At 41.3% G+C, this 27832-nt stretch overlaps 1 protein-coding gene across 9 annotated transcripts in view; it reads right to left on the bottom strand.

The window, feature by feature from the left end:
* MCF2L (MCF.2 cell line derived transforming sequence like) overlaps positions 1-27832 on the bottom strand; it is a 159131-nt gene that overhangs the window by 104042 nt on the left and 27257 nt on the right. The window contains exon 1 of one of the 9 annotated variants that reach the window (XM_049834286.1): positions 21234-21760. The exons of the other annotated variants lie outside the window; for them this stretch is intronic. Within the exon in view, the coding sequence (XP_049690243.1) occupies positions 21234-21312 (79 nt within the window). The 5' untranslated portion in view covers positions 21313-21760. Of the gene's footprint in view, positions 1-21233; positions 21761-27832 lie in introns of those variants that run through there. 9 annotated transcript variants of the gene reach the window in all.

Here is a 27832-nt window from a genome sequence, read left to right as displayed (position 1 = left end):
TCCTTAACTGTAGATCTCATTTTCCAGGGAAAAGAGTGCATCTCACAGATAAGAAAACATGGCACCTCTCATGCGTGGCACTTCCAAGATCCCACCACACACACACCACACAAGAGTCCACCTGTGAGATCTATATCTACCACTCATCTGACCTTTTCCCCTGGATTGCCGGCAGGGAGGAGCTTCTGCAGGGAAACTTTAGTATGATAAATGCCATCAAATCCCCAATAAAAACCCGGAGGACTGCAGGAGAGATGTTGCATGAAGAATATAAAAGACTATGAAAATTATATGGGGAATTGCATCTAACATATACATATGCAGAGCTCAGAAATTACTGTTTCTTGGAACAGTTTCTAAAAAACAAATATAAGGGCACATACAAGCTAAATCTCATAGTCTTTTCAAAAACAGGCAAGTGCCATGTGTATCTTTCAGCATCAGCACATTCACAATAACAGTGGAAATTAAATGAGGGGGAAGAAAAGCGAAATGTTTAGATGTTTCTGTTTAAAGCACGCTTCATCAATTATCTGCACACATTTATTTTGTTGGGAACAGTAGTACAGAAAGCTAAACTGGACTCATGCTACATTACTGAAGAAAATTATCATTTTGGACACATTAAAAGTACAACATACAAGCTACTTCTAATCTGAAATGTAATCTGTTTTATAGAGTTGAACACCCATATACCATAACAAAGTAGCACAGATTGCTGTTATGCTTAGTCCTGAGCTTTCTTATAACCCTACATAAATGTTGAATTATGGCAAGTTACTTGTGTTGATTTTCAAAATTAAAAACAAGTTGACAAATATTAATCCATGCCAGAGGCTAGTCACTAGGCTGAAACAGTAAAAAGTCAGCTAGAGGCTGATTTTAAATGAAAAAGAAAGTGTAGCTGAGGCGTTATAGAACTTGCTATTTTTACATCCACAAATTCCACAGGGCTCTTGTAGAGGTAAAATGCTGAGAGAAACCTGTCTGAAAACCTGAGAAATAAATCATTATTCTGTGAATAGTCCAGTATCCTTGAAATATAAGAAAAGAATGAACCTTCCTTTTTCAATGTGGATGAAATTAATATAAAGTTTAGATACAATCTTTGGCCTGTATTATTTTTATCCTTGTTAGAATTGGATAGGTGTGCTTATATTTCACTTTCAGGCTACTCTATCAGAACATTCTCTCTAACAAAAAGTTTAGAAAGGGCTCCCACAGTGTAATCTAGAGAATCTGTGAACTGAAATGACATTTAATAAAATACCATGACATATAAGGAGAAGCTAAAGAAGGGAGAAATCTCAGAAATACATATGAATGGAAATATATCCTGGCAAACCTAAAAGCTACTACAAACAAACTCAATATGTCCCAAAAACATGGACAGTGATAAACATTCTCAATATTTTGATATTGATTTATTAAAGGTTAGGAGTTAAAAGAATTAATTGGTTTCACAAGAAGTCTACACAGAAACCCCGAATTAAGTTACAAGAGCGAATTAGGTTAGTTGTCCAAGCTTAATCCTAACTGGATGTATCTGCTCAGAGACAAACCATGATTGTAATAAGCATCAGATGAATATAAGTAGATCAGGACTGAGATAAATGGACAGCTTGCATTCTATTTATACTTGCACATTATGCTGCTGAACCACAGCTGCCAGTCTTTCTTTAAAGCAATCACTGAAAAGAAAAATTAAACTAAAATAAATCCTAAAATCAATACAGAGCATTTCACAATTTAAATGTACGATAAGAAACAAAAAAATTTGCAAGATACAAAATTAGGGTTTCAATATTCTGGAAGTGTTAAAATTTAATTGTAAAGATAACAAAAAGCTTTTAAAGCCTAACATCTGTCCCTCTAATTTAAGTAATCTTATATTGCACATCTGAATTTCCTGAGGGTTATCAACAAATTGGACCCATCTCCAATAGAACAAGTTCCTCCACCATTAGCAATAGAAAATACTGAGAAAATCACAGTGGATCAGAGAAATATCTAGAGGAGGACTGCTCTTTATGACCAGCCAAGCAAAGTGAGGTTTAACATCTAACAAGACAGTGCTTCTAGTTTGTCCTTTAATGTAAGTCCTTTAACTTTTGAAGGCAACTAGCAATCAATTTCAAAACTTCAGGGATGTTCTGGGAAAGAGTAAGGAAACTGCACTTACGCTGGTGAAGACCAGGAGGTCAGAACATGGGAAAAGCCTGAACAGCATCTGGCACCAATCCAAAGCTGCAGGTAAAGGCTACCATGACATTGGAGCTAATTATGCAACTGCCACCACCAGTTCACTCCTTTACTTAAATTCTATTAGATAAAATGACCTGGCAAATAACAATTACAGGTTGGGATTGAGGAGATTTGTCAGAGGTATGAGGCCTACCTTTTTGGCCAGAAATGAAAGCGTGTGAAGAACAGGAATCTGTTCAGATCAGGAAGCTCCTGGGAATTATTTCGGTCCTATGCTTGCTAGGGACCCAGGCTTTCACCCAACCACTCCGTCTCAGCTCTGTGTTCAGTACTGACTGGTGCTGCTGTGAGCACAATGCAAGGGAGGGAGATGACCACAGCAGGTGGTGGGCCTGTAGAGAGGGGATTTTTGCAGGAAGAGAAGGAGAAAGAGAGTGATGGGAGATGGGAGACCTTTGATGTCACCGCACAGCAGTGCATGCACACCACGGAGTCACTGCAAGGGGAAGCTGCTGACATAAACCAGATAAAACAACTGGCAGCAAAAAGTGGCTTAAAATGGTTTATCAAATATAGTTTTATTGACAATGTCCTGTAAAGGTACTACAGTTTCAGGCATATTGGCCACTCCCTGCATGTACACCCTGGGACACAGTGGTCATTCCCATCATGTGCAAGCCACATCTATACAAATAATAATCAAACTAAGGGGCTGAGGATAAGTAGTTGCCTTTATACATTAAGTTATGCTAGTGGAAGCTCTGTTCAAAAATCATATCCATCTGTGTGTGTCTATATGTGTGTATACATATCTATATAAACACATATGAACGTATAAAAATCAGTAATACATGCAGTCAACAACACTGACTGACCTTCCAGCAAACAGCTCTGCGCAGGATCAGCTGGGGAAGAGAAAGCCAAAATTTGATGTTGAAAGAACTTTTGCTGGAATTTAGGAATACTTTAACTATGCTCAAAAGAGAGTTCCAGTTCAAACGTTGTATCTTTTAACAACTACAGCAGGTACACAGTACTTCCTCATCGAGTTGATTTCTGGCAGTAGCTGCCAGAGAGGGAAAAGGGGTTTGTATACATTTTACACTCTGGCCAGATACTGCTGCCCTCCCCAGCCAGGTCTGCCTCATTTGGTATTAGTGATCAGCTCACTAATGAAACCTGCGCTTCCTTAATTTCTCTACAGGAGACAGAGTGACCTCTTGCACCACTTAGGAACATGTTTCTCAATTGTTCAGAAAGGCTGATTTTGCTGAGGTTCAGGACACTGCAAAAGTCATGATTAGATGGGTGATTTTTAGAAGGTCTTTTCCTGAGGACGATACCTCTGACAATTACAAAATGTGGAATATGGTATAGACCACTGCTGGATCTATGCATCTAGGCAGCTCCCAGCAGGGGTGAGCCCTGGCTATAGCTTATGATGTTCTCAATAATCTAATGCATACAGTGGGAAATGACTGCTGTGCACCTACATAAACAGATGATGTTGTCTTGCCGTGCTACCGCAGGCCAGAAGCACCCTTTGAGCCTTTGGTCTCTGCTACTGTAATTTCCTTCCTCTGAAAAATGTTCTCTGTTGCCACATGCTTTGGACCCAAGGGATCCTGTGCTCAGCTCTCACCTCTTCTCTGTCAGACTTTAATTCTTTTCCATATCTCACAATCCTCCCTCTTTAGTCTCTCCATGAATGGGGTATTAATAAAGCAAAAGAGTTTTCAGTTGAGTAACTGCTTTGAAATTCTTCTGCATGCACTGTTACACCGATTACAAATTTATATGGCAGTAATCCACTCAGCACAAATGAAACAGTGCTATTAATACTTCACAAAGCTGGTATGCAGCGATAAATAATACCTTTTAGGGACCTTTCAGAAATGCTGGGAAAATCCCTAGGCTGTAAGAACCTAATACAATTTTTCTCAGGCTACCGTTAGGATGCAGCGCAGTAGGTTTTCTACTGCAACTTTCTGAAATGGCCATAGGGGTACAAGAGTGATAAACTACATGAGTGTTTGGAGAAGGAATGAGATTTTCATAATATTAATGAACACAAAGAATTCATGAACTGCTGATTTCAACGATCACTCATGTAGGCCTCCAGCAAAATGGGATTTTCCCCGTGCACAGATAAGCACACTTAATTGAACTGGGATGAAGGGAGTTACTGGTGGTACATTTGCCAGTTCACTAGGCAAAATTTTAGTCTGTTCAGAGTTAGTTTGCCTCATTCTTCTTACCAGCTAGTCAGTTCTAATAGACATATTTTAATTACACTGTCATAATTAAAGACATTCAAGCAAATAGATCTAAACACACAGTGACAGAGAGACCAAAGGTCCTTACGCCATCTGGAACTGCAAAGGACTAGGACAAGTCCATGTTTAAGTTTAAAAATGAAAAGCTCTTTGACAAGTAAGGATTGACAGACAATTTCCTTCTGAAAACGTAAAACAAATGCTGTATGATATGCAGTTACTATGGCTGTAATTCTTATAGAGACTGAGAAACTCATTCCATCTATAGCATCTTATCAGCAAGCACCAACACTGAATACAGCCACAATCACACAGGCACTTTGTTTGTCCTGACTCCATACTGCTGCCAAAGGGAGGATTCCTGCTCCCAGTAACTTCTTTCTCTTGCTTCCTTGTGTGGGCATTTACATTTGTGCAGCCGCATGGTGAATTATACATGGATACATTCCAGGTAGGAAAGCAGGACAGGGACACATGATGTGGCTCCTGATTGAAGAAGTCAATAACCCTGGCATGAAAGGCAGCATGTGGAAAGCTGCTGAAATTATAAATACCTATTGATCTCCAGGTTGGGCATACTGTTTAATGATTATTTCCTAAAACGAGTACTGCAAGCTGTGCTTGTCTCTTTTGGATTCTTCAACAGAGATCTTCACATGATTTAATAAAATAGTACTACTGATTACTATTTATGGCTATCCACTTAGAATCCCAATAAAGGCACAATGGGTAAAAGTATTATTGGAGTTACAGTCTCCAAATAAATTATTACATCAAAAGGTGTTGAAAGACACTGAAGATTTTGTGAATTAAATATATGAAGTAGAAATAGGCAGTGATGAAATCACAGCTCCTCTTGACATAGTCATACAGCATGAAAACACCAAGGGAAATAACACTGTTGGTATGGAAGCTATCGAGAAAGAAAAAGTCAAGACATTACAAAAAAATCCTAGCTTATACCTAAGCAAAAATATTTTCCTGCATATTCTCTCATGTGAATAAAACCTGCAAAAGGTACAAAATGTGGATACCCATAGCTGTAGATCTGCACAACCAAAGGTGAGTTCCAGCCAACAGCCCCTTCCTCCCTCCCAAATTTTAGTCTCATTTGTTACATTTGGATTCACAGATTGTTTTTTTCCAATCTAAATGAGGCTTCTCACTTGTCAGTTAAAGACAGCACTGGGACAGAAGTTTTTATTTGTCCTTTCTTTATACAGCAGAAATGTTACACAGGCATGGTCTGCTGTCCCTCAAGAATGTGTTTCTGAGAAGTTCGACTATTAAAAAGATTACCCCATTGCTTCACTCTTCATCCACAACTGATTCAATCAAGCCCAGTATGTTTGAGGAAGATGATGACACTGAAAGGGTAACTATTCAGGAAGAAGGGCACAAATGCTCACCTTAAAAGACTGATACTGGGGACTTGGCCTCAGGGATGAAGCAGTTGGGATTTTTGAGGAGGGTGATCTGCTCCAGAAAGCTGGCATCTCTTCCAGGTGACAACTCTGATCCTGCTCTCACCGCTCCATCCACCATGCCATATATACTGTCCCTGTGCATTTAAACTGTGTTTTAGTCCCTGCACAGATCCCATCCTCCCCACAGAAAAACTGCTTTGCTCTCCAAACAACCTCCAATGTTTCACCTGGGTGACTGACAACAGTTAGCAGAGCAGGGTGTTCAACATCAGCAGCAGAACTCCAAACCCAAGGACGGGCTGGTCTTGGGAACTAGTCCTTTCGTTGTGCAATCAAACACAAATCAGAGACTTGGTCACAGGAGCAATCTTTGCTCAGATTTTTGATGTGCAGAGTCAACCAGCACCAGGCACCTCTATTAGTAATGTACAGGTCTGCATGGGGTATTTTTTATTTTGTATCCTTAAATACAGGCAGCGCATCTGGAAAGCATAACCCTTATTGACCTTCCCCATCAGAAGAACATATGGGCTTCCCAGATACACCCAGGAGTGAGAAGTAGGTAAGAAAATGAAAGAGAAAAGGGACAGATGCTGCAGTTCATTTTAAAGATATACAATAATCAAATATTTTAGAACTTCCCAGCTGCTCTCGAATCCAAATAAATCCAAATCAAACCAAAGTCGTATCAGGGCAAAGGCTGTTACTGAGTGCAGAAACTTTGCAGAATACAGGCTTAACTGTAGTTTATATAGCTCTTTATTAAACCGTGAATTCTACCATGCAAGCTTTCTTGCGTCAAACTTCACTGGCAGAGCATTCTGCTTTGCAGCTACATGCCTGGACTTTGCTGCTGTCCTGGATACTTACAATATTTTATAACATATCCCTATGTACAACCATTTAATTATCTTCAAACATTTAAACTAATCTGTGAAAACTACAACAATGTATAGTATATGAATATGGCAAAACAAAACCCAGTAACTAAAAGAAACAACTGGCTACTACAAAAATTAAAAAACCCAGACTATTTTAAGTAGTAAGACCTAGAAGCCTTCATAAAGTCACCCTGTTTTGATCTATTACAGACCCATTTAGAGAGAGCAGCAAATTTTTTTGCTCTGTCCAATGGCACTGGAGCACCTGTATGCCTTGCTGCAGAAGTTTTAACCAGTGGGAAAATTTTTAACACTGCAGGCTGCCACCAAATTCCACCAGCCAGCCAGGCAACAGGTCCCATGTGCCCTATCCATGTACCCCAGGACGCAGGAGACTCCTGGAATGTCTCCATCGTGGAACATCTCCACCCTTGGAGGCATTCAAGATTCAGCTGAGCATGTCCATAAGTAGATTGTCTTTGAGCAGGTGGTTGGACTAGATGACACTGCAGAAGTCCTTTCCAATCTAAATTATTCTATGATCATCTGTCCATTTAGCTCCCTCACTGTTATCCAGTTGCATTCACTGCTTTGATTCCCACAGAGAAAAAGGGAAACATTCTTGGTGCTTAATTTATATTGGTTGTTTCAATTTCCCAGTGAATTAATAATTTAGCAGAATTTTATCTTCCTCATTTTAGAGTTATGTGAAGAGGCCAAGTGGTAAAGTAAAACATTAAATTATTTACAAGTTGTACACACATGCAGGCAGATAAATGGTGTAGCATTATATATTTAACAGTTGTTAGAAAGTACAGAAACTATAAGCACGATAGACAAACTCCTTTGTCAAAAGAGAGAAAAGTAGTCTTCAAGTCTGTGTTAATTTTTTAGACATTAAAAAGAGCTAAAGCAAATGTATTTAAAGTAGATCTAAAGTCTGTACAAACTTCAGAGCTACCAGAGTAAGCAGTTTCTGGCTGCAAATGAAGGAATGAGGCTCCATTTCCCTATTGGCAGAATTGTTCATGAAAGGCAATTAAAGCCTTGCTCCATGTTTTAGCAGGATGGAATTGAATAAATCACAAGTGTGCAGAACTTTCAAGTGCTGGCAGCTGATTAGGTTATCACAGACTAGGAGAATAAACTCATTTGTAATGGGTGGACAGTACTATAAAACATCGAACAGATCCTCCTATATCCTCAACTCTCCAATTACCAACTCTATTCAGTTTGCTTAAATGAAGGATTACGTCGTCTTATTTTGGTGCTCGAAAAATAAAGAACTAAGAAATAATATTAAACTGTTGAATTTTTATACTACTCCAAATAACCTCTACATGTGATGAAGACAAGCACAGCAAACAGAATTCCTCATAATTCAGCCTTTCTAAATGTATTTACTGTCTTGCACATGTAGCTGAACAACCACTTACAAATAAAATTTAACCAGAAATAGGTTTGCAAAATGGAAATAGGTTTCAAGTACCATCCTCTGAATATTTACTGCAGAGTAACCACAATACAGAACAAAACACTGCTATACTTTTTTTTGCCCTGTAACTTCACATTTTACTTGACAACTGATTTAAAGATATGTCTTTCTTAATGTCCATATATTTTACACAAAGACCTTCTGTTAAAATTCATCTGGCTATCTGACCCCCCCCTTCCCCCAAATGCACACAGACAGACATAGTCATTAAAGGATTTGCTGAACAAGATCTCCTTTCTTTTCTGAAGGGGGCCCCTCTAACAAAGGACATCGGAAAGTAGTCTTAATTGTTAGGCAACGGGTGATGCAATCCTTTAGGGCACTGAAGATTTAGGATCCGCTTCCTCTGTGTCCTGACAAATAGCCACATCTCTCACCCACACTGCATTATCATCCTTCTACCCTCTGGGTTTGACAAACTGTTATGGCTTGTCATTGATTTTAAGTCCAGCAGGAACCCCTTGGAGCACCTAACACAAGCTCCACCATACCCAGAAGGTAGTTTTCTACCCATAGCATGTGTAAAATTTGTAAGCTCTGGGGTAAGGACAAGCAAGAGGAAAGGGTAAAAGCACCTCCAGCCTTGGGGCTCGCCATGGCTCCCCAGAAACACTCAATCCAGTCAGGAGCTCACTCCTTTCCCTGATGCAAACCCATGCCTCCTCTCACCTGTACAAAGACCACTGGGCATGGGAGGCAGGAGGATCCCCAGCTGCCGGCACAAGGTCGACGCCAGCCTGCCAGCTCAGGGAAGGCCGGCCAGCGAGACTGCAGCACGAGGGAAAGGAGGCTGGACCTGGGTGACGAAAGATGTTGGGCAAAAAGAATCATCTTTTAGTGGAAGGAGACGCTGCCAGGAGGCCTGTGGAAGGGACTCGGTACAGGGGAGGCTGGGGAGGGGCAGCAGGGGCTGAAGGAGAGCGAGGGCAGAGGAGATACAGGCACTGGGAGAGGAGGTGTGGGGTGATGCCGGCTGCAGCGGAGGGACCTCAGGCAGGAGACCAGAGGAGGGACCTGCTTAGGACAGCAGTAATGGGGAACCAGAAGTAAATGTAGAACATTTCTTAGCAGTCAGCTGAAATTCTGCTTTTAGTAATGAAACGTATTACAATCAATTCCAGTCTGAAAAAGAAAAAAAAAAAATCACTGAAATTTGCTTTCTTCCTTTTTGTTGAAATTTCCTTTCATCCTTTTTGCTGATGGCTTTAGCAGAAAACTGCCTTCTCATTACAAACACGGCTAAAGCTCTAAGGAAAACATTCTAATCCACATACTGAGGGCAAACCTAGGGTGAAAGATGTGCTTGCAAAGCGGTTTGGGACCAACTGTTTTCAAAAAGCTTCAAAAATTAAAAACATCATTAAAAATGGTTGTTGTTGGGTTTTGGTTTTGTTTTTTAAAACTGGTCTAATTTATTAGGTGGCAATAATGTGGTTTATTGCTAGCAGTCAAACTACTGCTTGACATTAGAAACTTTTGTTTGGGGAAACTGCAGTTTTGTTGACTAAACATCTAACACCTGTCAAAGCCTAACAAACTAACCAAGTGTTAACTCTACATGGTACAAACCCACAATTCTGCATTAAGCATTGTGAAATGCGATATTATATGCCATTTCCAATCAATTTTAAAAAAAAACCAAACAAGCTGCAAAGATGAAAACTAAAACATTGGAGCAATAATGCTATTTCATATCTTACTGTTCATAACATAACTTCAGATGCTCACTGACAGAAGCAACTGAGGTGAAGAAGAAGACCAGGTAACAGCCACGGATATCCAGGTTTACCTACAGCCATCACCAAACAGACACCACACGGGCTACCTCTGACATGAAGGTGATTGCTGTTGCCCCCCTCTAGCCACGCCCTGACTTTATCAGGGAAGGAGACCCCCCAAATGCCAAGCCCTTCCTTGCCCTGCTCCTTCCCATCCCACCCCATCCCTAGGGAAGGAAACCCAGGTGAGTGAGCTGCGCAGGAACCACAACAGGACTCCCACCTCCGCAAGCAGAGGAGCAGACCTGTCAAGAGATACTGTGGGGCACACCCCCCTTATTCTCCCAAATAGGAGCAGGCGCAGCTAGAAAAACTGCTTGAAGCCCACTGATGGTACTGTGCAGTGATGCGCCTGACCTTATTTCTTGCCAGGAATGTTCCTCCCTCATCAATTCCACCACGCTTGTCTGATATTTCCTTTTTTGCTGGGTCAAATACAGATAACAAGTTACTTGAGGCAGGGAGCTGTCGAGTGCAGTATAGCTCATCTGCAAAGGGCTTAGCAGGGTGTGCAGTCCCATACCCAATAACAAAAATAGAGCAGAGCAGATGAACAGCCTTTAAAAAAAACCCAGTTTCATTTATTCATAGCTTAATAACTTACTAATTCATTGCCTAATGTGTTATTAGCAAAACATTTTATAAAAAACAGGCTTTGACCCTCAAAAAATTCGTTTCTAAAGGCATAAATAGTTCAAACTAAGCTTTTCCCCCCCAAGTATTTTGTGAATGCAATGGTAATTTTCAAAGCCTGAGATCTCCAGTATTAATGACGCTATAAAATTAAATCTGATACTTTTAATAACTTCTTCCCGAGTACTTCACAATTCCAGTAAATTGCAGCCAGCGCAGCTGCCTGTGGAGCACCCTGAGCTTAACGGGACGAAGGGCTCCTGACAGCCAGGGTGGCCCATGCAGACCCAGACAGGCTGTAGGGCAGGATTTGGCGGGGGGGTGGAGGGGGCTCTGCAAACCCCCGGCACAGCACCCAGCATGGCCCAAGCTCCCTGCACAGGACAGCGGCATGCACGTGGTGAGTCTTGCGAGGCCCCACAGAGGCTAATGAACAAGAATAGCCCCCATATGACTACCACACAGTTGATCTGCTGCCAGGAGCAGGAAGCAGAGAGAAAGGTTAGGAAAGAGTGGCGAGCGGGAGTACAAGTTGTCTTGCTTCCTTTTCTCCCACGAGTATCTTTAAATCTGAATACTATGTACTGCATGTGCTCCTATTTAATGTCATAGGGCTAACTCACTATACCAGCCATGCATCACGTCTCGCATGTCACGGAAACTCGCAGACTGGTTGTCAAACCAGCAAGGCTGCTGGTCCAAGGTGGTGGTGATACTGAGTGAGCAGGAAGGCTCCTCTCTCTCGTACCATCGCCTGCTCCTGCTTTCCTTCTCAGGCAGGACACACACCAGAGATGCCGCAGCTCAGGCAATGTCCACGTGCAAAAGGTCAGGAGCTACTTGATGGGAAAGGATGGGAGAGGAACTCCTGAGGGAACGTGGGGGAACAGGAGGGGCTTCTCCGCTATGCAAGTGCCAAATGGTAACACCCAGATCCCTTCCTGCCTTGGCAGCCACACATCAGGACGGTCTCAAATACCTGTATTTCCCTTCAAACCACTCTTGGACCTCTCCAAACTCTCACCTTCCCAAGGGGATAAAAATTTCAATCCTGCCTGTTCTCACCAGCTCTGATAAGGGTTCCCTGCAGCATCATATAAATGTTAGGCAGTCTTTACTGAATTCAGTCCTAGAGCATTACCCTAAAAGAACCACTGGGAGGGTGAAAGGGTGTTTAAAAATGTCAAATGAAGCCCAGAGTAATTATTCTGTTTCCATGTTTTAAAAGGCAGGTGGTAGGACGCAGAAAAGCTTGTTCCTGATTTTCTGAAGGCTGGATGGGAATTGTTAATACTACATTAACTTAGATAACTGCTAAGCACACTGTGCAAAATCAACAACATATTATTTAAAGCATACCTTTGCTCACCTGATACAAAATGTATGGCAGCCCTCTGTGCCATCCAGCTTTCACCAGACCATTTTAATTCCCTGTCAGATCTTCAAAAAATGTAAACAATTGCTTTGAAAGCCACCTCCACCTGCCACACTGAAATACTTCATCTTCTGTCTTCATACAAAAACAGAGAGAAGCTGTTTCTATTAATATCCCTCTCCTGCTCTGGGCTGTGTGCTCTCAAAGCAATTCAGGTATACTCTTTTCAAAGGAACTGACTGTGAAACAACGATGGCACTGAAGTCAGAAGCAGATTGCAATGTCCTTGAAAGGCAAGTAAAGCATGTGCTGGGGGTAAGAAACACTGAAGAGCCTCAGCAGAAGGAAATTAAGAAAGTATACAATTAGAAAGCTGAGAATGCTACGTATTGGTTTATATTTTTTTCTTACCTTTACTTCATAAATTACTTCACAAGTGATTTGTCTGATGTGGAAATGACCATTTTTTTCTGTAAGCTGCTGATACCATTTTGAATACCATCAACAACTTGAATGGCTTCCTCTTGCTCTCTCTAATGTGCTCAGATGCTCTTTGCCTCTCTTTACCTTCAAATCTCTAGTATCAGAACTCCAAAGTACATCCCACAGGTCACTTGCAGTCTCAGCAGCCTTTGCACAGAACCCAGAAAAGGAATTTTTCACTGTTGTTGTCCTTGACAAAACCAGCTGTACCAGGATCACAGCAAATGTCTGGATCCTGAGCAGACTGGAGCTGTCTCATAATTAGAGCCTGGCATCTCTACTCAAGCATGAATTAAGTAATGATGATGAATTTTCATCACTCCTGTGATTCTGTGTATGTAGGTCATATTCCAACATAACTATTAAATATAAAGCTTTTGTGTTTCAGACACTTTATCATGGGGGCCCAAGCTTCATGTCCTACTAAATGACTATCTGTGAGTAAAACATCCAGAAAATCTTTTTATACCACCCTGTTTCTGCTAGCTTTCTATTCTCATCCAAGCTGCACAACCAAACACACGTGTTTTGCTTCCTTAGCTCATCTTTCTCCACTTCCACTGTCAATAGTCCTCAAAGTAAGCTGTGAAAATCCCTCCCTCAAACACAAACGTGCTTTTTTCTCTACTTTGTTTCACTGAATGCTTGTGTGGGAGCTTTTATTTTCTTCTGAAGCATTTTTACAAGAATAGACCATTTTATATAAATGTACTTTGCCATTACAAATACGTTGAACATCTGAATAGTGTCAAAAAGTGAAATGCTAAGTAAAGAAAACATCAAGCTGCCTTTGTTAAATCTGTCAAGTAGTAGCAACCAAGTTACAGACCTGCCTGGAAGCTGCAAACAAAACGCAGCAGAAGAACTACCCGGTGTTTGGGGAGAGGAGGGCACAGTATATGGCAGCGCGAGGGGACAAGACAGGTAAGTTTTCCCCTGCCACACAGCAGGTGCCTGCCTGAGAGTTCAGGCTCTTCTCAGAGGAAGGCAGGGAATTGGACAAACCTGCTCTTAGTTTTCATTTCACCGCATGAATTCACCAAATGAGTCTTTCATTCTTCACTGCAGTAAATCTGAAAATTTAAAATGCTGAGATAATGGAAGTAGGGAATAATCAATTCAATTACAGATACTCAGTGGCAGCAGGATACAGAGCCGTAGGGAACATTAAAGTTTGGCAGGGCTTTTCCACCACAGTTGCTTCAGGAGGCGTCATGCCTGTAGTAACACATGCAAGGTAAACACGGAAAAAGGAAACAAGTAAGTCATGCATCATGCTGGTTTGTTTAGCGTACTCTATGGGCCAAAAGCTGATGCAAGGCTGGGTTTGCAAAGCAGCTGTTAAAACATAGGCGTGTGATATGAGGTATCCTGGATCAACTGGCTAAGTAACACAGGGTAACATGGAGCAACAACCAGCAGCCCAGGACAAAATACTGACCAAAGTAAAGCACTTTGTCCAGCCCAGAAGCCAGACACAGGACTGTTTACAGAAAGCCTGTAATTTATCATGTGATATTTTCAATAACAAAGGTTGTAGCCTGAAGAGTAATTTTTAAAATCAGCTATGTATATTGTCATTATTTTCTGTTTATATCAATTATCCTGTTGTTTCATATGCAAAGCTACCCTCCCTTTAAATTCATCAGGCTATAGGCAGGAGTTGAAAGAAAAGGAAGATACATTTCTGGCTCAACAAGAATTGAGACTATAGGAGAACCAGGACAGTCACTTCTTGGTGCAAATTTTCTGCCTGCTACTTGAAGTGCTGAAGACAGAAAGACTTTCAGTAAGACCGGCACTTAGCAAATGCCTCAAGCACATGAAGGGGGACAGCACTCACCCCCCTGAAGTAACAGCACAGGTGGAAAACAAGAGCCTACCTACCACACAGCAGTGCGGTTCTCAACTTGCCAAATACCTGTTTGCCCAGATTATCAATTTTAAGAAGGCAGACTGCTGCCAAGCAGCATTACACACCTACATCTTCAAACCCAGACAGTACCACACTGCACTGTGCTTTATCAGCTTGCCACAATTTCAGCACCACATTCTGCTAGGAAGCTGCCTTTCCCTGTGTCCTCAAAGGGGTTTAACTGCCTAAGGCCCCATCACATCAGCTCCTCCCAAGCTCAAACACCATCAATGTTCACATGAAGATAGAAAAGTTTGGGGATGGGTATCATGAGGCTTCTCTATTTCAACTTATTCTCACTCAAACTTGCAGCCAGTTCCACCTTTTGTGTGACCAAGTTTAGCATCTCTCCATCGTAGAATGGGATTCATCATGCCTGACTCCCCGCTGCTCCAGGGAACCATGCGGGAAGCCCATCAGCGAGCTCCATGCCCCTGATACACCACAACCCAAATAGCACATCCTGTTGGTCATCAAGAAATTCAAAGCATTAGTACAAAAATTCAAAAGCCACAAAATGACCAGCAGAGACAGACTGAGGATATAACTAATATTCAAGATTGCTGTAAGTGAGGGGATCTATTGTCTGAAACTGCCCAGACTGTGTAGTAAGTCAACCTCCAAGATGATAATCCTGTCTCTACCTATGCCCAGAACTGTGTGCTTACACTGACTGTTCCACAAGGCTTAAGTTGGCTGTACCCACAGTACTGTTAAATGTAGTGTTAAAGGCTGGACTACCAGTTTTCCTCAACCACAATACCTGCTTTCCTACCTGTTGTGAGCCAGGTGGCTCATGCTCAAGCTATGCAGCTATGGGGATAACTGGAGAATTTAAAGTGAGGTCAAAATAGCTAATGTAGTATTGCAGGCTTACTTCAAGAGACCTACAAGTGATTAATCCATATAAAAGCATCCAAGATCATGCCCTTTCTGTCTAAAATAAAAGCATACCTGGCTGATATTTAATGGGACAAGACAAAAGAAACAATGAAACAAAATTAAAGTGGCTTTGCCAGATATTGTAAAACAGGAGGCTCAAACTTCCAGCTGAAATGCACTGTTTCAAATACTGAAATCCTTAAGAAGTTGGGCTGACTCAAACCCAACAAAATCACAAGTAGCTTGCTTGATCTGCTTCGTTAAAGGAAAAGGTGAGTGACCCAAACGCCTCATGCTCCCTGGCCTTGCTCAACACGTCAGCTTAGAGCAAACATGTTGAAGACAATGCAGTCTGTGTTACGTATCACACCCATGTCCCTGCACCGTGCTGCTGCTTTTCCGCAGAAGTTCCCTGTTATTTGATATGCACGAGGTGATCTTACAGCTTGGCTCTCTGCGGCCATAAGCGTGGCAGGCAGCTGTGCCAGGCATTCTTGCCAAGAAAGTATTCCGAGTCACTATGATAATAAAAATACATCAAAGTAACAGGTTTTTTTCTTCTTTCATACCACCAAGTATGTAAGTCCAGGCAGGGCTTTCCTGGTTCTACAAGTTTTAAGTATATATACCCAAAGTCCATAGACTGAATGGGAGACTGACAATCATGCACCTTGCAATCCTTTGAAAAGCCACTCTAAATGTGCCACTGATTACTGTTAATGCCTATTTTGCCCCTATCTTCTGTTCGTCTGTTGAAAGATACCTGCACAGGTTGCAATTTTCCTACTGTAGTTCAGCAATTGCCATTAAAATCAGTGAAAGACTGGGGTAGATATGATAAGAGGTCATTGACAGTCCCAAAAAGAAGTGCACATGGATAGAAACTCAAGTGGGCATTTTTTTCTTCTTTTTTTCTTCTTTTTTCTTCTTTTTTTTTTTTTCTTTATGTGTAAAAAAAGGAAACCCTACTGAGCTGAAATGTTTTGGGATGCAATTTTTAAGCGACAATAGTTTGGTTAAAAATAGAATTCAACCAACCTTAATGTTAATCAAAATATTTTTCCTCAGATTACCAAAAAGGCAGCTGTCTTTAATAAGGACAAGGCTGCTGCCAACACTGAACCTTACTCCCACCAGATTCACTAGATCCAGCTGTTTCAGCAGTAAAATAAAGATTTTGATTTAGGCCAGAATATACTAAGAAATGGATGCCATGCAGGTACACACAGAAGTCGTAACAGTGCATGCTAATAGAAAACATGAGCAATCCACTCCTAATTACTTAATTTTGTCTGTTCAACGGCAGCTCCCACCCTTATTTTTGAACCCTCTACACTCTCTAGCCCGGGAAATCAGAGGCATCTTTCATGGTTAAGCTCAATGCAGGGGGAGGAAAGCTGAAATGAAGGGCCAGCAATACCAGGCAGAGGCATCCCCCACCACCATTAAATGCCACCTTGGCACAGCACATGTGCTAACAACCTGCAGATTTCAGAGCTCTCAACTGGATCTCTTCAACTCTACCAGCTACATAGAAAGCTGTCAAAGTTGCCAAGTAGTAATTCAATGCCCTTCACGCTCAGACCTGCCCGCCTGCCAAATTCACACGCACACACAGAGTACTCTGCCACACGCAGAAAGACTTTTTTGGGTTCCCAAACTGGAAAATCAAGTGAACCGAGGACAGATGCTACAAGGGTAAGAAAGAGCAGGCAAGCTCCCAAGAGAGTACGAATGGGGAGAACACACAGAACAGGTCCTTCCAGCCGCCCACAACTTCATAATCTCCCTTCAGTGTGCCTGAGGTTGCCTCCATTGCTCCTTGCAGTAAGCTAACTCTTTCCAGTGATGTTGGGCACTCAGAGGTGGTATGCAAGTTCATTCCTCCTACATCTGTTCCTAATTTGTCAAGACAAGCAAGCCAGACTTTAAAACTTCAAAAGCCTGCCGGTCAAGGAGACAAAGCCAGGGAAATGAAGTGTAAAGTTTTGGCCCAAATTGTGAATATGACAGAAGATCTGGAGCTACTGAAAACTCACGGAAGCTGAAATGGCTAAGGGATGACACCTGTACTTAAAATACTAGCACTGCATACTTATTTACTAAGAAACTACATACATGTTTATCTTCTTTGGCTTGCAGATGTTTCTTCTTTTTGCAAAGTGCTAAAATTTTGTTCAAGGAGAGGAAACAGATAGTAGCTGTTAATAGTGACCCCTTTCCAAGGTGGAAAGAAACCACTTAGTGGGGCTACCACAGGCTTAAGGCTGGGAATGTCAGACTTGTATTGCCTGTTTGCATGAATTAGACAACACTGTCACTGTAAGGCTTCCCAGCTCAGTGCTGATGTGAACGCGAGTAGTGACTGACAAAAAGAGCTGGTGCCTTAACGCTGTTTCTGTATCAGCCAGAGCAAAAGGAGTCCTAAGCAGACAACCCATGGCAGACAGTAATATGGACAATGTGTGAGGTCCCAGACTAGAACTATTTATAATCTGGGGCTTCAATTTCTGAGCTACTGTTCCTCGGAGTGGGGAAATTCCATCCATGAACAGCTATTTGTGGAAGAGGGTCTAATTTAACACAGCAACAGAACGGAAAAAGAGGAAGAAAATAAAAACTATGATATATAGTATTGGTATATGGTATTGATACTATAGTACCAATAATCATTTCACAGTTTTCCTGAAAAAAATACCACAATTCTAATGGAAAAAAAACCCAAAAAACAACTTAGGCAGAAATAGAGAATTTCTTTAAATCACTTCTGCCTTGTTTTAAGGATTTATATGAAAACAGGGAAAGCAATAGTCTGGTCATCCAAGTCCAGGAGGCCATTTGACAGAGAGGAAGTGACCAGGAGGACTGAGGGGTGTACGTGGGAAAAAACAAAGGAAGATGCCATGGGACCACCCTTTTTAGTTGTTGGAAGAGTGCAGGTTAGAAGGTTCTTTTGAACTGTAGAGCAGGAGTCAGAGAAGGAATACAAAGAGGATGATAATGTTAAACTAAAGAGCATGATCTTTATGATCTTAATAGCTAAATGTGTCCAGAAGCTGAAGATAATGTATCTGTGAGGCATGTGATGCTAAAGTGAAGGTAAGCAAGATGATAAATAATCAAAGCTTTGCCAGCAAAAGCTGTCCAGATTTGTAAAATGTAGCAGAGGAAGGCACTCGAGGGATCCTGTGAGAGAGTAAGGAGTGAGAGATCAGTAATTTACCATGGGGGTTGGGAGCATGAGCACATCAGAATTTAGTCAGAGCAGAGGGAACACAAGGACCGCTGAGGAAAGCGCTGGTGTGGCAGTGAGGGACGAGTAGCCCAGAAAGGCTGTGTCAGTGCCAGACTGATGCAGGGGGACTTGCTAGTGGGACAGCAGCCAGAGGTAGAAAGGCTGTTGTGGTAAAACAGCGAAAGATTACAGACAAATCCAGATTTACCATACCTAACTTTAGGCATTGGGGAGATGCTAGGTTAGGAGCTGAGCTACTCCAGGCTTCCTGCATCCCTGCCCAGCCCAGGGAAAGATGAGTGCACCTCTGAAGGTGGAAGGACTTCCTTTCTGAATATGTCCCCTTCTCTTCTTTCAGCGCACATGGATTTTAGGGGAATTCCACTTCCGTCTTAGATGCTTAAAACTACCTGGGATGAATCTCAGCCTGCCTGTAGTATCATTCAGAAGAACAAGCAAAGGAAGAGGAATAGTCTTTTTCCTCAGTTCCTACAAAGGAGAAAATCCCTTGATGCCTGAAGGTGGATAGCTGCACTATGGGGCAGCCAGGGGAACCTTTGCATTTCAATTACTCCCAAGCAGGGAGCTATTGAAAAATGGCTTGGAAAAATCCTGCACAGGATCTCAGGCTGTTAAGGAAATCTCTGCTTAGGAAAGGTTTCTGAGTCAACAGAAAGACAGCTGTGAAGCCAGACAGTAGATAATTTGACCCAAGGACAGAGCATAGCCCAAGAAGGGAGACAGCAACAGAGAAATGGTCTAAGCAACCTGAAAGGAAAGAGAGGAAAAAAAGAAAAAAAGGAAACCTAAACAGCCACTTATAAATAACAACCACTGGCTGTAGAAAAGAGGTGCCTTTGGCTTGGGAACACCTGCACAGGCTTGATTACAGAGAGGAAGAGACAGAAAGCGAATGGGGAGGAGAGGGATCAGCTAAACCACATGAACATGAAATTGGCAGTGAAGTAACAGCTGCTTTTTTTGAAGAATATGCAAGTTTAACAAGGTAAATATCAGGACACAGTCAGAGTCTGCTGGCAAGCGTGAAAACAGCATTTGGAGCTGCTGCTGGCTTACATGAAGGTCACAGTGTACCTGCATCTGCACAGCTGAGACAGGCGGTGCCACAGGCAAACCAGTGAGCCTGCCGCCAGTCCCGAGGCTCCTTCTACTTCAGTTCAGGAAGAAAAGGCTCCCATATTCCTAGCCAATTCTACCATATGCTATTCAAATTTATCTTGCCTCAGAAAAACTACAGCAACAATTGTAAGGGAGTGGAAAAAGTAATGTATGACATTAAAATAAACTGCAAAAGACAGTATGCCCTAGCAAATATCAGGCTGGCTTTCTTCTTAAACATTCAGAAAATCACAACAGGCAATGAAATAAATATCCAAACATTTAATAAAGACATGTTTTGAAGATAGGAAGATAATCAGGGGAAAAGTGCATAGGAAAAACAAGGAAGGAGAAAATAGTATGTATGGTGACCTTTACTTGTAATTCATTGCTTGTTCTCATCGGATTAAGTTTTGCTTTTCCCCCCAAAAAAACGTTACTAAGAAGGTAAAATACCTACTTCCCCTATCCAGGAGAACTGATGCAGCTAATCTGTCCATTCCACATTTGTCATTTAATCTATCTGTTCATCGGACTACAGCATCAGCCATCTTGCTAATTATCTCCTTTAACACATGGAAATTGAAGAAGCTGAAAAAGTCACCCTTAGGAAACAGAGGACCAGGGAAATGGGAAGAAAAATTCCAAGTTTTGATACTGCAATGAATAATACCTTAAATATTCTATGTCAGCAAACCACCAGTTTGCCTCAGATGACAAGAAGATGCAAGACTTCTGACATCTGTCAATAGACTAAGAATAATAGGCAAAAGAAACAGTTTCAAAGGATGCAAAATCCACATTTCTTCTCTTTCCAGGTAACTTTTTATTCTGAAATATGTTTACATCTCTGCATAAGCAATAGCCAGGAAAACATTCCTAGATCTAATCACAGATCACCTTACTGTACAATGCTGTTTAGTTCTAGTTTTTAACACATAAGCATTTACATTTTCAAGAAAATAAGTCTCCCAGAAATCATAACAATCCTTCTACAGTGCCAAAACCATTTTAGCAGATATGCTGCAATTTTTAATCCATACAGATGTAAACTACATTTACCACAATTAATGCATTCAACTCTTCATTCTCATGAAAGTGCAATTTAGACCCACCCAAAATACTGGCTTGCAGTGCCTTACAGTTAGCCGAGCTTTTCGCTGCTTCACATTAGACCCGTTCCACTAGACAAATCGGTAATTCTCCCCACTTCTTAGCTATAGCCGAGTCAGAGATAAAAAAGAAATCGAGACCCATTTAGAGTATTTGACTGGGCTAGCAGCTACCCAAAACTATTCAAGAGGACCTTCTAAAGCTTGCCTCATGAATATCTAAGCACTAAAAATGTTAATTAGTGTTAATATAAACAAAAGTTTAACCTGGTGACAAAAGCTCTTAGCATTTTCTTTCCTATTAATGAGAACATGCATAAAGAATGCTAGTCAGATTACCAGGCTTTTCTGTAAATCCTACAAAATCACTAACAGCATCCACACAACACATTATTTAAGACCAGCAGCTCCTCCTACCAGCGCACTGGGAAACCGCATTTAATCTTTGCATCAATTCTTCTAGGGCCATTTCTTCAATTTTCAGCCAGCATCTCATTCTCTGGTAAAACAAAAAGAATCCACAGCAAACATGCTCCCCCTACTCCAAGAATGAAAGCAGGGGGGGGACCCCAAACCAGACCACTACAGCAGTGCTTTGCAGCTCTGCATTTCAATTACTCCACACGGATCCCAGTCGGCACAAAGGGAGGCAGGAGCGCACGTTCCCTCCTGGCAGCGCCTGGGCGAGGCGGGCGCTGCTTGAAGCCAGAGCAGTGAATGTTAATGACAGCAGGACCGCTTCAAACTTCTCTCCCCTCCTCTGCGTATGCGTTTGCCCGCAGTGGAGTCCTCAAATGCTGGAATTAATGTGAAGCGCTGATTAGCCGACGTATCGCCAGTCTCTCCCAGCCTGCAGCGAGCACTGGGAAGGGCTGCACTGAATCGACAGCGCGGCGAGGGAACGGCGAGCAGCCTGCGCTTGCAGAAAGCCCCATCCTCATGCTTACGTGAACACTAGGCTCCCTTCTACCTTCTTGCCAGCTTGCTGCAGGGTGAGTAGCTGTGGAGCAAAATCCCTTCCCGCTGACAACGCCAAGGCTATTCTGCTCTCACCAGCCCACACGATGCCTTCACGTTTGGTTTGAAATGGTCATTTTTGAAGGTTGAGGACTTCAGATTTCCTTTAAACACTGAAATAACTACAGCCATCTTCTGGACTATTTGGAGGAGCTTGACTGCTTAAAGGTTGTGCAACAGCAGTCTCCGTAACTCCACAAAATCCAGATTTCCATGAAATCTGTATTACCAACTTAGGCAAAGGGGTTTTAGAGTCAGGATCTGTGGACCCCACAAGGTGTATAGGGTATATACAAGAGAACTGCTGTAGAAGGTAACTAGGAAAAGCAAGCCTAATAGCCAGTAAACTTCCATTTGTTAGAGAGGGTACACCACCACTGGAAAACTTTTAGGGATATAGAAAATCCTACAGGACTGAAAGCCATACAATGCCTCACTGTACAACTGCTCCTCATAATTGATTTTCAGTGCTTTTATACAGACTGTTTTACAAGTTTCAAAATGAGGCTTTTAACACTTCCCTTTTTCAAGGTTATCTCAATGCCTACTAAATCTCACTATTGGCATTTTTTTTTGCTGATGGTCAGCTGAATTCTCCCAGTCTTCTAATAAGCCTATTGGTTTTAGCTATGTCCTCTTATATTTTAGCCATTAAAATAAATAAAAGGCTATCTATGGCTAAAAGAAAAAGGGATGTTTTCCTGCACACTTAGAAACACTGTGTTATTTAGGATAAAGATTCTTTTCTACAGATTACATACAGCACGCAAAAAGCAGCAGTCCTTCCCAGGAAAATACGTGAATACCTATGATGATTTGTTCATAACTCTCAACAATATCATTAGGGAGGACATGAACTAAAAATATTTTTTTAAGAGGACCCATCAGTCTATCTGGGCTTCCTCTGTCAATAAAATTAAGATCATATTTAACTATTAATTTATAAAAAGTCCCACATCATTTCTACTCCAAGTATGACGGGCCTACAGCATTATATGTGACTAAAGTCATATATATTTCCATTTCTATACTAACAGAAATGAAAATTGAAGTCTTCAGTCAAGCTTTTGCATAACAAAGTATTACCATAAAAATACAGCATCTATAGAAACTTCATATGCAAAAAATATTTTTTTTATCTGACTGCCATTTAAGATTGCATTTTTGAAAAGGAACAAGTGATCTGCAGCAAGACCACAATCACCAGGTCAGGCTCTGGCCATTCAGGTGGTGAACCAGAAGCAAAGGAACTAGAAAAGGCATGCAAGTCCACGGGTATGTATGGATAGCTGAGGCTTCTTTTGAAACAAAGGCTATGGGACAGAGCACCACGTCCAAAGATAGCCCAGGGAGAGCTCCAGATGTCAGGAAGTCAATGGGACTTATTGACTGCAGCAAGTTAAAGGCCCAAGACATTTTAGCATGTGTGGCACAGCAAAGTTCACTTGTAAGATTACACTATTTCCTGGTGTAGCAAGAAGTGCAGGAGACGTATTAATTCATAAGCACCTACTGCAATAAAAGATACTAGTTCAATCCCAGCTTTCCTCAAGTGTCCTGCCTCAATTCAATAGCAATTTCCTGTTTTCCTTGGAGAATCAGAAAACTGCTTAAGACTCCCATATATCATAAAGTCCATATTTCCATAGTGTTTTCTCAGCAAAATAACAAATGAAAAGATATAAATGTACTGATGAATTTTATCACATCAGCCAGTCAACTTTCAGGATCACATCACATAATATGTATTTATACTTGTGCAAAATGAATGGAGAACCCTAATACTCAAGTTAAACCTCAGTTATACCAACATTGCCACTTTATATATGCTTTCTACACCTTTGAACAAATTCAAAATATGCAAGGCATGAGCAGAGCATCAAAGTGAAAGGTTTCAGTTAGCTGGACTGAAAGTTAGTTTACCTAAAAGTGGGGTAACCACGTACTTGTTTAATCATGTTCATTCATAGAAATCAGGCAGCCTTGTCTGGAGTGATATAGCTTAGGCATAGTTTCTCTACTGAAGGAAATAGAGATACAGTATTTTCAAAATACTTAACCAGAATGTGGGATTAGGATCCCTGCTGGTTTGAAACTGAATCATCCATGGTTTCATGAATAACCTTGAGTCAGAGTAAAGAAACAGACCTTAAACTAATTAAAATCAACTCTTAACAAGAGGAGCCAACTGAGCTTTCTTGCAACAAAAATCAAACCAGTATCTTACCATGAGCTACACATGTAAACAAAACAGTCCTCGAAATAAAAGCATCAGTATAGCTCTGTGACGAGCCACTGCACTTTTGCTCTGTTGAAGCTTGTACCTGACGCCCCACACCTTTGCAGGTCATCGCAATGTTCATATTAGGGAGTTGAACATGCCATTTCAGCCCGACACATCTCATGCTAAACTAAAATTTGAGAGTAAAAGGACTGATGTCCAGTTCTAGCACTGAGAGTCTGTAAACACAATAGAAGATGTTTTCACTTTTCAGGTAAAATGTGATTATTTTTATTATATATATTTTGTTTTTATTGAAAAATTCAAGCTTATTTAGCTAAATTATCACCTCTAGCAAAAAATCTTCAGTAGTCCCAGGCAAGGCCCTGCTGCAACAGAGGAATTCAAACTGAAGTATAGCACTGTGTAAAAATACTTTCACAAAGAAATTTGAGGAACACACAGCCTTTCGGTTCTTAGATGTTTAAAAAGCAGTAAAAATATTTTTGTCAAATCATCTATACTCCTATTTCTTTCAGTTAAACAGCAAAGATAATAATCAAGGAGCAAATGTATTGCACAATTTAATCAATCAACTTCCAGGACTACATTGATGTAATATTTGACCTGATTTCTGCAGGTTTGTATGATTTTTTTCTAAACTTCTATTGGGTTTGAAAGCCACAACAACATTATTTTTTTCCCCTCAGTACTCTACTTTGCTCTGGTTTTGGCTGTAGTTTCCAGCAAAGCCTGTTCAAACAAAGCAACACCACACATCTCTCATTTTCAAACAGCTCAAGCCAAAAAGCATCACCTAGTTTTTCAAGAAATTGTAGCTAGTTTGGAAATGTTCTGGAAGTAATACACAACTATCCTCTCATGTGAGGAGCGAAAGCAGTAACCATAAGTCATTAACATATAATCATGTAAAGAGTTTTACCTGAGCAAAAGCTACTTGCAACAATATACCTAAAGATTTCTCAGCTAACTTTACTTTGATCTCCATAATATCAGTTGTCAATGAGTTCCAAAATTTAATTATGTGCTGTGTGAAAAACTGCTTTTATTTAAACTACCTTCCTGAAATTTTTCTGGGTGCCCCAGTTTGCCTTTTGTGAAGCAGTGGAAAAAAAACCAGGAAATAAACACTCTCTATTCACTTCCACAAGCCATTCATGACTATACAGACCTCCACTGTAGGTGATATTATGTCCCCTCCAATTGCCTTTTTTCCAGACAGAAAATTCCCTACACTAATTAGTTCCTATTTGTACAAAAGCAACCCCATACCTCTGACCGCCTTCGCCATGCCTCCGCATACCCTAACACTAACAAAGCGAACAAAATTGGACATGGTACTCAAGAAATAGGCACAGCAGAGACTACACAGTGACATAAGGATTTTGTTGCTCTTGGTTTCCCTCTCAGTGGTTTGTAATGCTCTGTTTGCCTTTCGGAACAACACGAAGTGCCGACTGAGCTGCTGCTGTTTTCAGGGAACTACCCACAATCAGTCAAGGTCTCTTACTGAGGGTAACAGCTAGCTTAGGGAATAATGTTGTCTTTTCTCATATGTATCATTCTGTGCAAACAATTAATTTCACCTTCTCTACAGATCAGCTACTTAGCATCACCAATTTATCCTCCAACTGTTTGCATTCAGCATTGACTTTGACTATTTTGAATAATTTCACATATTTCCAAGTTCTGTCTTTCTACGCTTCCTTTCTGTTTCCAGCTCATTAGGATTATGTTGCGTAGCTGAACCTCCTGCAGAAATCCCTGCTTTACTCCACCAGTAACTCCCCTCCACCCACAGAAAACTGACCACCTAAAGCAACTCTCCATTTCTTTTTTAATCAATTGTCAATCCAAAAGAGGGCTTCCATTTTAACCCATAGGAGCTTAATTTCTCTAAGAGCAGCTGCAGTAGAAGAAATACTATTTATAGAACGCAAAATAGGACTACAAGAAATTAAAACACATATAGGTTTCCCTGCTGCTTTGCATGGGCCCTACCACATTGCTTGCTGCGAAGGGAACGGGCAGAACATATGGATGGTTATGCCACGCAGCTGAATCCTCTGCCAAACATCCCATACGGCTTTCCAGTGATACCACGTGGTATCAGGCAGGCAAATCAGCCGCGCTCTTTTCTGGATGGCCCCAACATCACATGTGACGAAATTCTATACGCAGTGTAAGCAATGAAGCTACAGGTATCCACATCACCAGCGCTGTCCCAAGACACTGCAGATGTAGCCAGAAAGACTTACCTAAGCTGGGGTCCTGCAGAGTGGGAAGAGGCCCCGTTGAATGTGGTTTTCATAATCTAGGTCCTCACAGATCCTACAAAAAAAAACTTCCACATATACCCACTGCACAAGAGCAATACTGATCCCCAGCCTTAAATAAAAGAGAAAAGAAAGGGGAGAGAGGACAGTCGATATGAAAGATCCAACAGAAAATGCATTTTTAACATTTCAACCTTCTCTTGGCACCAGTTCTTCCTTCATGAAGCAAAGGGATTTTTCCCTTTTATTTTTCTGAATGACTGAGTTCTCTTGGTAATCAGCCCAGTTAGGCTTTATTATGTAAAGCATCTGGGATTTGAAACTGGGATTCATAAGCAGAGATGGCAGTATTCTGGTTTTGGCAACACCTCACTCTTTCACAAGGAGAAAATTGTTCCTAGATTCACAATCTCAAGGAATACAGAGAACTTTGCATTGTACAAGTCAGTACGCTGCAAATACATGCAGGATGGAAAATAAAAAGTAGAAGTCTTTTCTCCTTAAAAACTTGACACTCAAACACTCATACAAAGCCAGAGTACAGACAAGATTCGTAAAGGAACACAGACTACAGAAGCCTTCAGATGTGCGGGAGCACTTAACGGAGGAATTCCATGAAAATTATGCCTTATTTTACTGATCTACTAATATACCAAACCTCTCAAGTCCTCAGTGTCAGGTCAACCTCAATATTTTCCTTCGAGAAAGTAAGTGCCATACAGGAAAAAAAGGCCTGGCAGCTGCTCTCCACGCTCCCTTGTCTAGGATGTGTGTAAGCCACACACAGGGACCAGGCCGAGGTGGTACCCAGACCAAGTGTTCAGCAGGAGGGGAAAAGCTTCACCCTCACCCTCTTTGTACCTAAAGGCTCCCCTTCCTTTCCATTATTGCTCAGGTCCATGGCTGAGAAGTAGTAGATGGATGAAATGCAACATACTTATTTCTATTTGGTGGCCCCTTCCCCAATTCAGCCCCATCTTGCTACAGTCCAGCTCCCACTACTTTCAGTCTTCTTCCCTAAACATCCTTCCTTCCCCATTGTCAATTGCAGTCTAGCCTCCCCTTAAAAAAAAACAACAACAAACAAACAAGATTAGTTCTTGAAGCTTAGCTTAGCCACTAACTCTTCTGCAATTCATTTCTTTAATGTCCTGTATCTCAGTTTTACACTACAGCAGCATTCCTCATACTTCTGTGAAGTTTTGTAGTTAGGCTCTTCAGCTTGAACTTAAAATGATTGACCAGATCAAAGATTTCAATATTTCCTAGCATAACAGGCAGTGTCTTTTTCCCCAGCCTCTCTTGCTTATACGAAGGAAATGAATGAAGTGTCATTTGAATCTCTTCCACCAATCTTCTGTGTTTCCGAAGAGTGCCAAGTTTCCCAGTAACCACTTCATTCAATTTTCTTCTTCATCCTCCTCTTTCGCCACATGTGATTAAGTAATCACTGCAGCGCCAACAGCCTTGAAAGAGTTTAT

The sequence above is a fragment of the Accipiter gentilis genome, chromosome 31, assembly GCF_929443795.1.
Source record: "Accipiter gentilis chromosome 31, bAccGen1.1, whole genome shotgun sequence".
In the NCBI taxonomy this organism is placed as follows: domain Eukaryota; kingdom Metazoa; phylum Chordata; class Aves; order Accipitriformes; family Accipitridae; genus Astur; species Astur gentilis.
The sequence above is the reverse complement of the archived record's forward strand: the minus strand, read 5'-3'. Positions and strand labels throughout refer to the sequence as shown.